Below are 15467 nucleotides of genomic sequence, written 5' to 3' on the forward strand. Positions count from 1 at the left end.
ATGATTTTTAAAGTGTTAGCAACTAATCCCACAATTAAAAAAACACACAGGAAAAGCCAAACAAAACACATCTGTGGGCTGGATGCTGTCCATGGGCCACCAGTTGGTGACCTTTGTGTTGGACTTGGTTCACTGGACAGCCCCCTGGTGAAAGAATTTATCACCTCCTTTGCTAGAACAGAACAGAAAGTGGGAAGAGATGGAGGGCCTTGTTTGCAGAGCTGCGCGAAGACAGAGAAGAGGTGGGCAGGGGGAGAAGCCACAGCGAGACCCTCACTGTTCTGAGCAGGCTGGCCCCCGGCCAGAAAGCCCTGGATGTGCTGTCTTCCCGGCAGCTGGACATGAAAGACTAAGTCAGATCCTCCTTCAGGATGCTGTTAATTCCAAATGGGAGCCTGCAGAGTCATTCTCCCCATATGGAATTCATAAAGGAATGTAAAAAATATTTTCTGGGGGAATATACAATATCCCTGAGAGATAATTAAGTTCATATGAAAGCTACTTACAGGTGATTCTTTCCTAGTCATTGATTAAACAGATCTCTAAAGACTTTACCCAGGCAACATTCCTTAGTCTTATTTGTTACATTAAAAAAAAATTTATAATGTGGCATCTTAGCTTGTTTAGATGGACTGAGCTCTGAATGTAAGATCTCACTGTGTTGCACTGAGACTGCCCACACCCCTCAGGTGAACGGCAAAGGGGATCATCCCTTCACCATAGGTTGGTAAATGTCCCACTTTTTTTCTTCCAACATTTGTCAAGAAAAAAAAAAAAAAAGCTTTATGTTTGAAATATGACGAATGGCACATATTTCAAGTGTACCACTTGGTAAGTTTCGACATATGTGTGTAACCAGGAAACCATCCCACCAGTCAAGATGAGAAACATACCCATCACCTACAACCACAAAAGTTTCCTTGTACCCTTTAGCATGTCCCCTATGCTGCTTGCATGCTAAGTCGTTTCAGTTCTATCTGACTCTTTGTGACCTATAGACTGTAGCCCACCAGGCTCCTCTGTCCACGGGATTCTCCAGGCAAGAATACTGGAGTGGGTTGCCATTTCCTCCTCCAGGGCATCTTCCGAACCCAGGGATCGAACCCGTGTCTCCTGTGGCTCCTGCATTGCAGGCGGATTCTTTATCACTGAGCCGCGGGGGAAGCCCATAGCATGTCCTCCAACCTCCAGGTAACTGCTTAATCTGCTTTCTGTCATTAAAGGTAAATTTGCATCTTCTAGAATTTTGTTGGAATGGAATTATATACTGTGGCCTCTTTGATTTGTTCAGCATTTCTTACTCAGCATAATTATTTTGAGGTCCATTATAAGTATTGTGTTTATCAGTTCTGTTGCTGCATAGTATTCCATTATACAAAAGTAAGAATTTATACTTATTGATAAAAGTGTATCATATATTTGGGTGTTTTCAGTTTGGGGCTCCTTACAGTTGGGCTGCCAAGAACATCTGTGTACAAGTCTTTGTATGATTGTGTGCTTACATTCTGCTTGGTAAATAAATACCTAGAAATGGAACACCTGGGTCATATGGTCCCCTATATACTTAACTTTTTTAGGACATAACAGCTGTTTTCCAAAGTGGTTATACCGTTTTATATTCCCATCAGCAGTGCAGGAGAGTTCCAGTTCCTTATATCATCTCCAATACTTGATACAGTCTGTTGTTTTGGTTTAACCCATTCTAGTGGGGATGATGTGGTATGCTGGTGTAGTTTTAATGTACAAGTTTCTAATGAGATCTTATGTGCTTATTTGCTATGTATATACCTTCTCTGAAGTGGCTGTTGAGACTGTTAATCGTGTTGTGTGGCATTATTGAATTTGAGAGTTCTTTATGTGTTCTGGATTCAAGACTTTTATCAGATAAATGATTTGCCAATATTTTCTTCCAGTCTGGTCTTGTTTTTCATTCCTTAAATGGTGTTTTTTTGAAGAGCAGAAATTTTAATGAAGTCATTTACCAATTTGTCCTCTTTGTGCTTGTGTGTCAGATTGTGCTTATGTGTTGTATCTAAGAAATATTTGCCTACACCAAGGTCATAAAGGATTTCTATTATGCTTTCTTCCGGAAGTGTTAGAATTTAAACTTAGGCTTTTAAAAACAAATAGTTTATTTAATTTTAAAAATTGAAGTATAATTGACCTACAACACTATGCTAGTTCCAGGTATACAACACAGTGGTTCAACATTTCTATATTATACAAAATAATCACTTCTGTTCCCAACTGTTTATGAGAACTGGGGTCCCAATTTATTGAAATATCTCCTTCCCTGTTCCTACAAAGGTCAGCCTTTCCTACCTCCGGGACGAGGAGAAACACAGACCACGATGACGGAGACCCACCAGATGTGCGCAGGAAGTGGCCATCCAGTGCTGGAGAGGACCGGGCCATGCTGCTGGGGTTTGCAATGATGGGTTTCTCTGTCCTAATGTTCTTCGTGCTTGGAGTAACCATCCTGAAGCCCTTGCTCAGGTGAGAAGACAGAGGAGACGTAACATTTATCCTAGGTGTAGGCACAGTGGTAGAGGAGAGGGGAGGCTGGCTTTGCTATCTCCAGAATCCCTGTTCCTCTCTTAGTGCTGGGAGGCAGCTGGGTGTGGAGGAAGGGGTGGTGAGAAAATGAAAGATATTCTTTTGCTGCTCCCCTCCTCCAGTCTCCAAAGTCTTTCAATAGGGGGTCCACATATTCAATATCCCTGCAGGTAATACATTCTTTAATACACTAACATCCTAGGGAAGGAGATGAGCATGAGTTTCTGCATGAACATAACAAAAATTTTTTGAGTCTGAGTTTTTGAGTTTGGTAATATCTACCTGGCACATAGTAGTTGCTCAACAAATATTAGTTTTCTTCTTTTTAAGTAGTTTCCTTATTAAACACATGTAAAAAGTTACCATATATCAAACATATATATATATATATATATATATATTTTCATTTATTAGTTGGAGGCTAACTACAAAGAGTCGGATACAACTGAGCGACTGAACTGAACTGAATTACGATATTGTAGTGGTTTTTGTCATACATTGACATGAATCAGCTGTGGATTTACATGTGTTCCCCATCCTGAACCCCCCTCCCACCCCCCTCCCCATCCCATCCCTCTGGGTCATCCAGTGTACCAACCCTGATCACTTGTCTCATGAATCCAACCTGGACTGGCAATCTATTTCACACTTGATAATATATATGTCAAACATATATTTTATCCCTATATAAACTTACAGCAAGTCCATGAATGAAGCATTATTTTATTCCTTTTTCACTTTATGAATGAGAAATCTCAGGCTCAGAAGGGCCAAGGAAAATACCCAAGGTTAATACCACCACAGAGTTTTCAGGGGCAGGACATTTGTCTACCCCTTCTCACTGTATCTATGACATTCTCTGTGTGTGGTGTGTGTGCAAATCCTTAAGGAATGTTTTCCAAGTAATATTTAAAAAAATAATTGTTATTTATTTGGGGCTGTGCCGGGTCTTTGTTGCTGCGCGGACTTTTCTTTAGTTGCGGCAAGTGGGGCTGCTCTTGAGGTGTGGTGAGTGGGCTTTTCATCGCTGTGACCTCTCCTGTTCGGAGCACAGGCTCTAGGGCCCCCAGGCTTGGGAACTGGCATGCGGGCTCAGTAGTTGCGGCTCCTGGGCTCTAGAGCACAAGCTCAGTAGTTGTGCGGGGGCTTAGTTGCTCCGAGGCATGTGTAATCTTCCTGGATCAGGGATAGAACCCGTGTTTCCTGCATTGGAAGGCAGATTCTTTACCACTGAGCCACCAGGGAAGCCAAGTAAAGCTCATTTTCACCAGGACAAGCCAGTGGGTGGATCTTGAGTTGATGAGGCAGGAAGAGATAGTAAGATTTCTGAGTGTGAATTTTTGTGGTTATAATACTTAGGTTAATATTGCTAAAAAGTATGTCTCCCCAAACAACTTAAATACTGTTAAATTCACAGATTTCTGGGCCTCAACTTGGATAAACTGAACCCAAATCCCTGGAAGTCAGAGAAACCATGTTTTAACAAATTCCTCATTCTAACAAACCCATTCAGGTGATTCTGAAATTCAAAAACCATTTATCTATAGTGAGAAATACACCAGGAGGGTCATAACTGAGATGGAACTTGGTACCTTGCTGCTGTTTATCCTGTTGCAAGGTTCTTGTGCTCCTGAATCGCTAAATGCCTTCCGTGATGGGTCCTATGTTGTTTTGAAATAGACAGGTGCCTTCGGTTATCACATTAGAAATATAGGACTAAATTTTCTAGGGAAGAAAATCATTTATTTACTTTTCCAAATGGAAGCACTCAGAAGAATCGAACTGCACTATCATCCTTGCGCACATCATGGACGACTGGATGGACTGTGCATTTACCTGTGGGATGGACTGCCGAGGTCAGGGCAAGTACCCGTGTCTCCAGGTGTTTGTGAACCTCACCCATTCAGGTCAGAAAGTGCTCCTACATTATAATGAAGAGGCTGTCCAGATAAATTCCAAGGTAGTGTATATTTCATGTGTGAAAGTGCTCCAATTACAGCAACCTTGCCATGGCAGACTGTCCCTAGCAAGGTGCAGTACCTAGGGCCATCTCTAGATAAAGCTGTTTTCTTCCCGTGAACATCTCAATAGTGACCCAATCAGTATAAATGAAGCTAAAAGCATTCCTGGAGGAAAAATGGAATATGTAGAAAAGAGAGTTCATATTGGTGTCTGGAATTTAAAGACTTGAGACAGTGAACAAAATTATTTGTAGGTAGTCTTAACTTATTGTTGGGAGATCCCATTCCTCATTGTATTGAAAATGTTAAAATGAACTTACAGCCCACCTTAAGTCAAACAAGTAATTATTATCAAAGAAATTTAAGGATTATCCTTTAAAGGACACTCAACAGGTTCATATGATTTAAAAAGAGTACATTTTCACCTAACTATAAAAAGTTGACTTAAATTAGTTGACATTTTACACTTCTTTGTGTTTGCTTAAGCACTTGTTTCAATCTGGTGATTTGTTTTGGATGCCATAACCTTTAAGGTCTCAAATGTTTTGTAGGCTGATGGCAGAGTGTCTTGAATGCTTAGTGGATATGGTGATAAACTCAGTGTCTTTATTCCCACATCTTTGTTTAGTGCTCAGAAATGGCCAGTTCATTATTTGCCCTCCTGGCACCCCTTCCCCATGAGCTATGTAATAGGTCTTGTCACCTTCAGAGATTAAAACTCTTAATAGCTTCAGTTGTGAAGCGATTTCAGAATTAAAACTTTTAAGCGCTTGATTTCAGAGCCAGCGCCCTCCTTTTTCTTCCTCCTCCATATTCCTAGTGCTTCTACACACCTAAGTGCCACCGGGATAGAAATGATTTGCTCAGTGGTGCTCTGGACATAAAGGAATTCTTCGATCACAAAAATGGGACCCCGTTTTCATGCTTCTACAGTCCAGACAGCCAATCCGAAGATGTCCTTCTCATAAAAAAAGTACAACCGGATGGTGATCTTCCACTGTTTATTTTGGCCTTCGCTGACCCTGCTGGGTGGTGTCCTGATAGTTGGCATGGTGAGATTAACACAGTACCTGTCCTTCTTGTGTGAAACACAGCTCTGCATTCAGAGATGAGGTAAGTGGCAAAGTTCCTTACACTGCACAGCATCAATGCAGACTGTGGCGTGTGGGAAGGAGCAAAGGAAGGAGCAGAGAAACCTTAAGACGGTGGCCAAATTCAAGTCCTGGCCCTCAGGTACCTGCGGGGTCTGCACTTGAGGACCCGATTATGCCTCCTTGCAAACTAACCGTGTAGAAACAAAGCTTGGTTACTTCATGTGGGAAAGAAAAGTGTTAAAAAGCCTCATTGTGTACTCTATTCTATAAATAAATATAAATTCACCATCTTTTCTATTCCAAATCTCTCCACATGAGCCAGGGAAGCACCTTTTGTTTCCACAGGGTAAAAGGAGCTTACGGTCATTGTGTTTCGTCTAGTATCAGCCCCTGCTAGAACCTGTCACTGTTGAAATAAGTGATGCAAGTTTCTAACCTGCTGAACACTGAACAGGCAGTCTAGTTCCATGCAATGCAGGGTACATTAAAACACTTGTCAAAAAAATCTTAGTGAAGAGCAGTTCATACACTACAGGAAGATAATAATCTGGTAATTTCAGAAAATATGGACCTACCATTTTACCTCATCATCCATGAGTAAAGAGGAAAGCTGCTGCTTGGGAAATTCACTAAGTTTAGTGTTACTGGTACTTAACCTTGCCACGTACCATGTGATTTTTCTTTTAGAAACATTTCTTTCTAGTTAATTATGATTCCCATAAGTTCATTTTGCTCTGTGTACACTCTGGAGGGAGTGGGAGAGGTGGCTAGAAATGTTATCAAGTTAGGGAGAAGCTACCGGGTAGAATTTAACATTCATCTCAGATAATCCGCATCATAGAAAAGTCCCACATGGATAGTCAACAATTGTCCGGACTTTAATTAATTCATCAACCATGGTTATGAAATAGTATCACAAGACTCTCCCAACAAGTGCTTTTCAGATTAAGCTGAATATGAGTTGAAAACAGACTTCATTTTGAAAACCAATGTTCCTCAAAGTATCTTTACAATTTTACTAAAAAATCTTACATCATGGACAATAAAAAGGATGACTTTTGAAGCAACTCTGATACGTAGATGTAATCAAAACAAACTTTGATTCTCAGCCAATTTAATGCCTTTTAGCAGTAATTGCAAGTCACACATTATTAAACAAACTGAATAATAGAGCAATATTGACTTGACCAGCAGTGAACAATTTGGGTATTTTCTCCTCTTTCTAGTGTGGAACAGTGGAGATAACATGCATCTCAGAGCACAGCTTTTTAAAATTGGTGGGCCGTTATTACAGCTTTTCAGATATGTGTCCTTGGGCACGTCAGGTGAACTGAGCCTCTCTTCTCATCCGTAAGATGGGGATGGGTCTTTTCTTTCATGAGGTTATTTTTAGGGAAGAAAAAAGGCAAAGTATGTAAAACACCTAGGTTGGTTTCTGGTACCTAGTAGATAGATAACAAAACTTTTGCTAAGTTTCAATTTTTAGTTAGCCTTATTCCTCTTCTGGGTATATACCCAAAGGAAATGAAATCAGTACCTTCAAGAGATACCTGTACTCTCATGTTCACTGCACACTATTCACAACAGCCAAGATATGGAACAACCTAAGTGTCCATCGACAGATGAATAAATTGTGATATATGTGTATATATATATATATAAAATATGTGTGTGTGTAAACATACATACAATGGAATATTTTTCATCCTGAAAAAAAGAAGATCCTGACATTTACAACAACATGGACGAACCTGGAGGGCATTATGCTAAGAATAATCCAGACACAGAAAAGAAAAAACTGCATTTCACTTATATGTGGAACTAAGAGAGTCAAATACATAAAAAGCAGAGAGCAGAATGCTGGTTACCAGGGGCGGGGTCGGGGAAATAGGGGAGACATTGGTTAAAGTGTACAAACTTCATTATAAGATGAATAAATCTCATGATCTAATGTACAACATAATGACTATAGTTAATAATACTGCATTGAATACCAGAAGTTTGCTAAGAGTTTAGGTGCTCTCATCATACACACACACACACACACACAAAGGTAACTATGTGAATGATACATTAACTAGCTGGACTATAGTAATCATTTTATTATGTATATCAAATCACCATCTTGTAAACCTTTAAGTATGTACAGTTCTTATTAAAGATAAAATAATTCAACCAGTCTTGGTACCTTTTGTTGGACAGCTGGAACAGGGGCTGGGGTAAGGAGCTGCAGGAGCCGATTCCTCCCCACTTTTTCTTGGCTAAGTGTGGTATGTATCTAGAGTTCAGAACATGCTACTTAGAAGGCTGTAGTAGATTATTTTGTATGCCAAAATATATAAAATATATGTATGCATACACTTTTTAAGTCATTCCGCAAATTGAGATTCTCTAGATTTCTTAAATTAAGGTCACATATCTATTCCATTTCTTAGTAAGTTTGACACCCACCTAACAATATGCAGTTCTTTGGATTTTTCTAACAAATTAAAAACAATCGGAAACCTAAAGCATATGAAAGTGTGAAACCTGAAGTGTTTCAAATACTATAGTTTTCCACTTATATAGTAGCTACTTGGCTCATCTCAGGAAAGAGAGACATTATGCTTGAAGAACAAAGTCAATTTACAACGTTAACTCAAACCATTTGGCAAATGAAAATTTTAGCAATTATTTGCTGTGAACTGCTTAGAAGCACTAAATATCAATGCCCATGTGCATTACTGGTCCAAGAAAAGCCCAGACTTACCTTTTGCAAGGTTTATGATAGCTGAATGCAAAACCAGTTCGCTTCTAGATGAACTTCACTTTTAGGTTCTGGTCATCAATTGACTTGGGAAAAAGTCTGTCCACACATACAGACACATTCATACATGTATGTGTACACATGTATCTCTGCTTAAAATACAAGCATATAATTCTTCATGTTTAAAGGAAGTTAATATTTAAACTGATATTTCTCCAATATGCATCATTTTACTGTGACAGAAAAATTGGCTTTTAAGGCATAATAGTTTCAGGTTTTCAATCAACTATACTTAGTCATCATTGATAAGAAAAATTCAGCTAAATTTTGATTATTACCAACAGTGGTTTGCTGTTAAGTATTTAAAAGATGGTTTGTTGTTAAGTATTAAATGGCAAAAGTAATTATCACAGTTTTTTTGTTCAACATATAGTACACTAAGGACTGTTTGGACACAAGTAATTGTTTTTTTTTTTTAATAAACAGCGTGATGTTACAGACTGCAAAGTTAAAGCAGACATTGACAGTTTCTGATGAGCACAAACAGGAAGTGCAGTCACAGGCCAAACTTCTTGCCAGGAAGAGCACGATTGGGACGAGGTCTTAAATTTAGTGACACTGTTATTATTCTATATTCTCAGTACAGTAACACATGCACTTGCTGTGTCAAATACTTTTCCGGGCCATCACTGAAAGAACACTTAAAAACATTTTCCTCCTAACTAATGTGGTATACTACAGGACTCTTAACTCAATGAAAGACAAATATAGATAAATAGATTTGTGACAATAAATGGGGCTAAAGAGGGTGATGGGAGCTCCTTTTTGAAGCTTCCAAAGTCAACACTGGAGGTGTCAGTAGTCTATGGTAGTGTCACATTCCCAAGATGTTGAAGTGTTATGTTCTAAAAGGATACATTCTTTTAGATTTTATTCAACTGAAATAAAGTCTTAGGACTAAACCACACTGAAAACATTAACTGCATTTGAAACTTTGGTTCCATAGCCAAAAACATTTCTAGAAATCATGAAGGCCAAGCTCTCCAATAGGAATATAAATCTGATAAAGAGTTTTTTTCTTATGAAATCAATGGCTAGTGACCACATTTGGAAATCTGCACTAGAATTAAAGAGGTTAGTCTTATTAAAGATTCTGAGAAAATAATAGAACAGTGAAGGTTCTGCCTCCTTGCTATCTTAGAAGGATTAACAAAAGTAAGAATCACCAGAAATATACATGGCTCTTAGCATAACCACAGAATTATTATAGTGAGAGATTAAATAATATTTTAGATAGATTCATAAACTTAATGCTTACAAAATGCATTATCCTTCCCATACTTACCAACAAGAGGACTGGAGTCAACTGTTGGTAGTAAAAACCAGCTACCCACCTATGCTAATATGTACAGTGGACTGATCTTTTTTCTTTGTTGCTAAAACTCTTAAATGTAGTTGTGTAAAAATTAAGTCATAAGATTTTCTTATGGCTCATAACTATCTCTTTATGCTAACTAGCATGGCTGAAATATAAACATAACTAAAACCAAGCAAAAGGAATGGCGCTGCATTGACAAAAAGTGCAAACCCTTACTCAAGTGAAGTCCTTGGATGAAATAAGCTTGTAAAAATTAACATCCCAACTTGGGAAACTCCTAATCAATTCTAAACTCTTCTGAATTTTAGAACCTTGATGTTTACACCTTTTATAAATGATGTCTCTTGACTGCGGTTAGCAAGTACTGTGTATACAAATATAAATGTCTGCAAATATACACACATCAATTTCAATAACAATTTCAAAGGCTAAATTCAGGAAGCTAGTACCATGAACCTCCTAGCACTACTACCTTTTCCAAATGGCTGGAGCAATGATTAAATTTTAACCCAAACTTTTTCTAAATGTATCCAATGCCATTAAAAACAAGACATGCCAACTCTGACTTTATAAATCTAAAATACAGTGCTCTGCAAATTTCTGTAATATCAGAGCCAAAAGTATTGAATTGTGACTCATCTACTTTTTTTCCTTATTAACCTTCTGAGGTAGAATTACCCATCCAATTTTATCAGGACCATACTTATCTTGAGCTGAACCCTATATTCTTTTCAGAAAGTGAAAATAACTCTTAAGAGAAAAGAAAAAAGGCTTCCCAGGCCATGGTACATAAGATACATTTACAATTTTTAATGTGATAATTAAAAAATAAAAATGGTCTTTATATTTTAAAAAACAGCCCAGCTGTATTATTCTCTATCACCAAGAATTATTATCTGAAGATTCTGTCAGTGCTGATTTGTATAGTTCAGCCTTCACAATCCCATCCTTGATGAAGAATTAACTCCCTCATGGTGTGCACAATATATTCTCACAGCTTTCAGCCTTCTTTTAGTGCCCAATCCGAGCAGGACGGATATGAAGAATGTAACTCATTCAAGCAACTCCTCCCTGTTCTGCCCCCTCCCTTCACATTCCCCTCTTCTCAAAAATATCTGAAGTATGAAAGTTGTTTTTAAATAGTAGAAGCACCACAATCCATTAACACCACATACGGTCTTTAAACTGAAATATTTTAGTGATGTCTTGGACATCAAAATCAATTTTTAAGATGGATTCTGAATGTGTGGGTCCAGCCCAGGTCTGCAGTTTGTGCAGATATAGAAACAAAAGGAATTTATAACATTCAGAAAAAGTTAACTTGCTATGTTTAAAATAATGCTAGAAATTATATTTCTTCAAAAGGTTGCAAACATGAACTACTGATCAGGATATGAATTAAATGGATTTACAAATCATTAAGAAACAAATCCAAGTTTATGTACTGTGAAATTTCCATGGTGCCTTTAAAATAGATAAGCTGCTCATAAATTTTTTTTAATAAATGCCAAATCACTAGATTTTTGATGGAAAAAGAATACAGATGGACTGTGTTTTACCTATGTGAAAATCACCAATCCATTTAAAATAAAATCTAAGAGGATATATACATTCTAATCAAGTATTTGATTTTTTTCCTGATTAATAAGAACTACACTTTACACAAAATACTTTATCAGCAGCTGTTTTCTTCAAAAAAACCAATAGTCATAGTTTCACAGTTGAAAAAGTTACACATTAAAATATTTTACAATTCATTATATATTCACCAGGTTCCCATTTCCTAAAGGGCTTATAATATAAAGCAGATTAGAAGGGAAAACCTCAAAAGTTGATTACTTTGACACTAAATTTTACAGAGGACACTAAGAACCACAAAAAGCTTAGGTTCTATCATAAAATAGTGACCAAATTCCATTCTTCTTTAAAAAATCCAATTAGAAACATCTTTTTTAAAAAACCAAATTCTACAACATGATTAACAGATTTCAAATTAACAGCATTCTGAAAGTCTTCAAAATAAATGATTTTATATCGCTGAAAATATGATAAAAAGTTAAAGCATGATTTTCAAATAGTTGATTATTTCTTGCGAGAATGTGTTGAAATTAAGTTTTATTTTCTTTAAACCTATTTTTCTTTTCTCCAAAATAGTCATTAAAGGAAATATTGCTCAAGTGACCAAATGAACCTGTCAAGTCAATAGTCAGTTATACCACATTCAATGACAAGGACCGGTGGTCACAGGAACTGGCCAGTAGGAACTGATCTCTGATACTGAAGTACCTGGAAGTAGCTATGCTATCACTGACTTACTTGAAACACATCCTAGTCATCCCACGTAGCATTTAATTCAGTTTTTGGTTCCTTGCTTTCTGAGGACTACCTGTCCCCCTTTCCCTTATTTTTAATGTTGTTCGCATCAACTCTGCTTGGATATGTTTGAAATACACTTTGTTTTTAGCTAGTTCACTTAATCTATAGTCTTTATTTGTGGAATCTGTCTACATTTCATCCAATGGAATTAATTTGGTTGTAATAACTCTTAAAATTCGGGATAAAATAAGCTCTGTGGCTTGTCTTTCAGTGGCAGAGAGATCCTAGGGGAAGGGACTATCTGGACTGATGTGAAAAATGCAAAAATTATATTAACTTTGTACAAGGAAGCTCAAAGCTTTTTTGGCACTCAGTAAAACACAGTTAGTTCTCTGTTAAAATCTCAGTTTCCACCATCAAAACTTCTTTCGAAGTTGTACTATTTCACTGAGCTTTCCTGTAATTAATCCCTAATACAGAAAATACTGGGATGTTAGTATGTATTAACTGAATAAATCTAAAAGACAAAAAACATTAATCACAAAGGTTTAATAAGTTTGAAATTTCCGATATCTGCAAAAGAATCTATCTGGTCTCCTGCTTAAAACAGTTTAAATTCTCCTTAACTATTCCAAGACAGTTTAGAGAAGTTTCCCTAATTTTCAAATTAATCTTTCTTATTGGCAATATTATGTACACACTTTAGTGAGGTACCTAGGTCTCCAATAATTATGCCCTTTAAGGGTTCTAAAATAGCCAAATATTAAGAGTATCTGTATTAGAGTCCCTGTTTACTATCCAAGACTTCTACTATAGGTAACTGATTTCATAAGTGGATATTTTAAAGTGATGCTGTATACAATATGCACTCTTCATAAAGTTGTACTCCAATAATAAACCTAGTCTAGAAAACTGTCAGTAAATTATTGCACTTTTTCTGGTGTGGCACCTGGACATTTGCTAAAGCTATTTCCTAGGGCATTAATCATTCATTTCAAATACTCAGTAAAATATCAGATTATAGAGTGATGACTAGCTTGAGCCCCTACATCCAGGGTTAACATTTTTCAAAATGTTTAAGGATGTATCTTGTGCTCAAATGCTATTTAATAAAGTTGGAAAGTGAGCCCTGATGACTCAGAAATGGGACATGATCTTAAAATGGTGTAAGGTCCTAATTTTACTAGGGAGATATTGAGTAAATAGCCTAAAAAGGCAAAAAGTTCATGATTTCTATTGCCCTTATTATAAAGTATTATTCATGGGCATACCTGGGTAGAGGGGTGAAGCAATTAGGAAGATAGTCTAAACTGTGTTAATTTGGCAACTAATTTCATATGACTGAGGCATTCTCAGCTATAAAAGAGGATGGAAGATGGGCGATTCAAGTGAAAACAGAAGAAAATGAAAGAGGAGAACTTTTAAATCTGTTTTCCTTAAGTAGTTATATACTAGTCATTGGTATGAGATAGTGCCTGAACCTTACCCACAGATCAAGAAAAAAGCTGACCATGCTGCTACAAACAATAAAAAATTTGGGGTGCAAAACAATGCATGACTATGGGACAGATCATGTAAATAAAGAATATATATTAATGATAGTTTCTATAATATAAATAGCCTTTAATAAAAAAAATAATCTTTTTAATAACATTAATACTCACTTCTATTTTCTGGAAAACATGCATGAAAAATGTATTCAATTCATTGCAAAAGGAGAAAAAAAAGTCAATCTAAGGTGAATACTGTACAATTCTGGAGCAAGAATTATTCCTGCTCATTCTTTCTCTACGATGATTATTTTACTTTGTGGGAGCCCAGAATTTCCCTGGGAAATAAGAATCAGATTCTTGTAAATACTGTCCAGGAAAAAAAAAAAACAAAACTCAAAATACCACCTTATAACAGGTCTCATTTGTGACTGCTTCCCAAACTTTGCAGATAAGACCCCAAATCATCAAAAGGTTTGATTTATTAAAAAAGAAAAGTCTCTGTTGAAATCTCAAGAGTCCCTTACACCCCAAGCATTTGTCTTCATCAAACAAGGAGTCAAAAACCCACTTCAAACTATAAATTGAACAGCAATGGAAAAATACGAAATTTTCATTATTTTCCAATCTTAAAGTAATTTAACATCAAACTCCAGTTTACTTGGACCTAATGCAATAATAGACTTTGTTGTGTCCACATTTCAAAACAGAAAACATTTGCAAGACAAAAAGAGAACATCATCCTTTTTCCTTCTCCATCATTTCTATATATTTTGGGGTTTTTTTGTTTTGTTTTTTAAAAAAAGATACAAACAATCTTTAAAGTTTACCTTTTTGGACTTAAGGCATAACATGAAATTGCGCATTATTCTAAAGCTTAATTTTGAAATGAACTAGTTTAGTGCTATCAAACCCTGTTTGCGTTTACATTATTTAAATTATATAGTATTTTATTTCTGTTCTTGCTGTAAATTCTAATGCTGTTCATGGATTGTGCAATTCCTATGCAATCAGTCTTTGCCTGTTGACAGTTATTAACAGTGCAGTATAGAATCCAGATACTGAGCTTTTAGTTTCTTAGTTATCATTTCAGTTCAAAGCATGCTGCTTAATTGTGTGGAAGATCCAATCCATTTTTGTTGTCCAGCCACCATGGTGTGCATCATTCATTTGTTTCATGAAATATTCCAAAGCCTCTTGCTCAGTTTTATCTAAAGCTAGGGTCTTTCGAATGTATGCAATATCATCAAAAGATTGTAGTTCTGGCATTCCAGAGCCAAGCATCATTGAGAAAAGATTTATGAAGAGATTGGCATGCTGCCGAATAGCTAGATAAGCCTTGTAACACATCTCCTGAAACCTACAAGTAATAAGAACAGTTTGGTCAGTATGGAGTAAATCCTGTTAATACCTTCAGGTCTCTGCTCAAATGTCACATAGTTATAGAGGCCTTCTTAGACAAAACTGTAACATATAGCATTCTTCTCCCTATTCCTCTTAACAACACTTTATATTCCCTGACCTGACACTAGAATGTGAACTCTATGAGTCCATAAGGAGTTTGTTTACTGCTGTCACCAACCCCCAAAATAGTGCCTAGCACATTAGGAACAGAATAAGGATTTATTAAATGTATGAACTAGTCTATAATAAAGCCTTTAGGGTTGGGTTAGGGCCAGGACTAAGCTATAGATAAAAGAGAATTTTATAAAAGCTTTTTAAAAGTACATTAAGGTTTTCAGATAGACTAATAATACTCCCTAAGGTGGTAAGAAAAATTATGAACAAACATGGTATTCATGGCTGACTGAATCCCTTACACTGTATGACTAAAAAGTACTGTATGCAGCACACTATACATGATTTGTTAATACAGAGAAGATGGACTCCAATTTTTAAACAGCAGTAAAGAAAAACTTTTACTGT

At 36.6% G+C, this 15467-nt stretch overlaps 1 protein-coding gene across 2 annotated transcripts in view; it reads right to left on the reverse strand.

Moving 5' to 3' along the window:
* Positions 1-14005: 14005 nt before the first annotated feature.
* PIK3CA (phosphatidylinositol-4,5-bisphosphate 3-kinase catalytic subunit alpha) overlaps positions 14006-15467 on the reverse strand; it is an 82840-nt gene continuing 81378 nt past the window's right edge. For both annotated transcript variants that reach the window (XM_020879160.2, XM_070466371.1), the window contains exon 21: positions 14006-14901. In XM_020879160.2, the coding sequence (XP_020734819.1) occupies positions 14631-14901 (271 nt within the window). In that variant the 3' untranslated portion in view covers positions 14006-14630. The remainder of the gene's footprint in view (positions 14902-15467) is intronic.

Source organism: Odocoileus virginianus, chromosome 4, assembly GCF_023699985.2.
Source record: "Odocoileus virginianus isolate 20LAN1187 ecotype Illinois chromosome 4, Ovbor_1.2, whole genome shotgun sequence".
Lineage (NCBI taxonomy): Eukaryota > Metazoa > Chordata > Mammalia > Artiodactyla > Cervidae > Odocoileus > Odocoileus virginianus.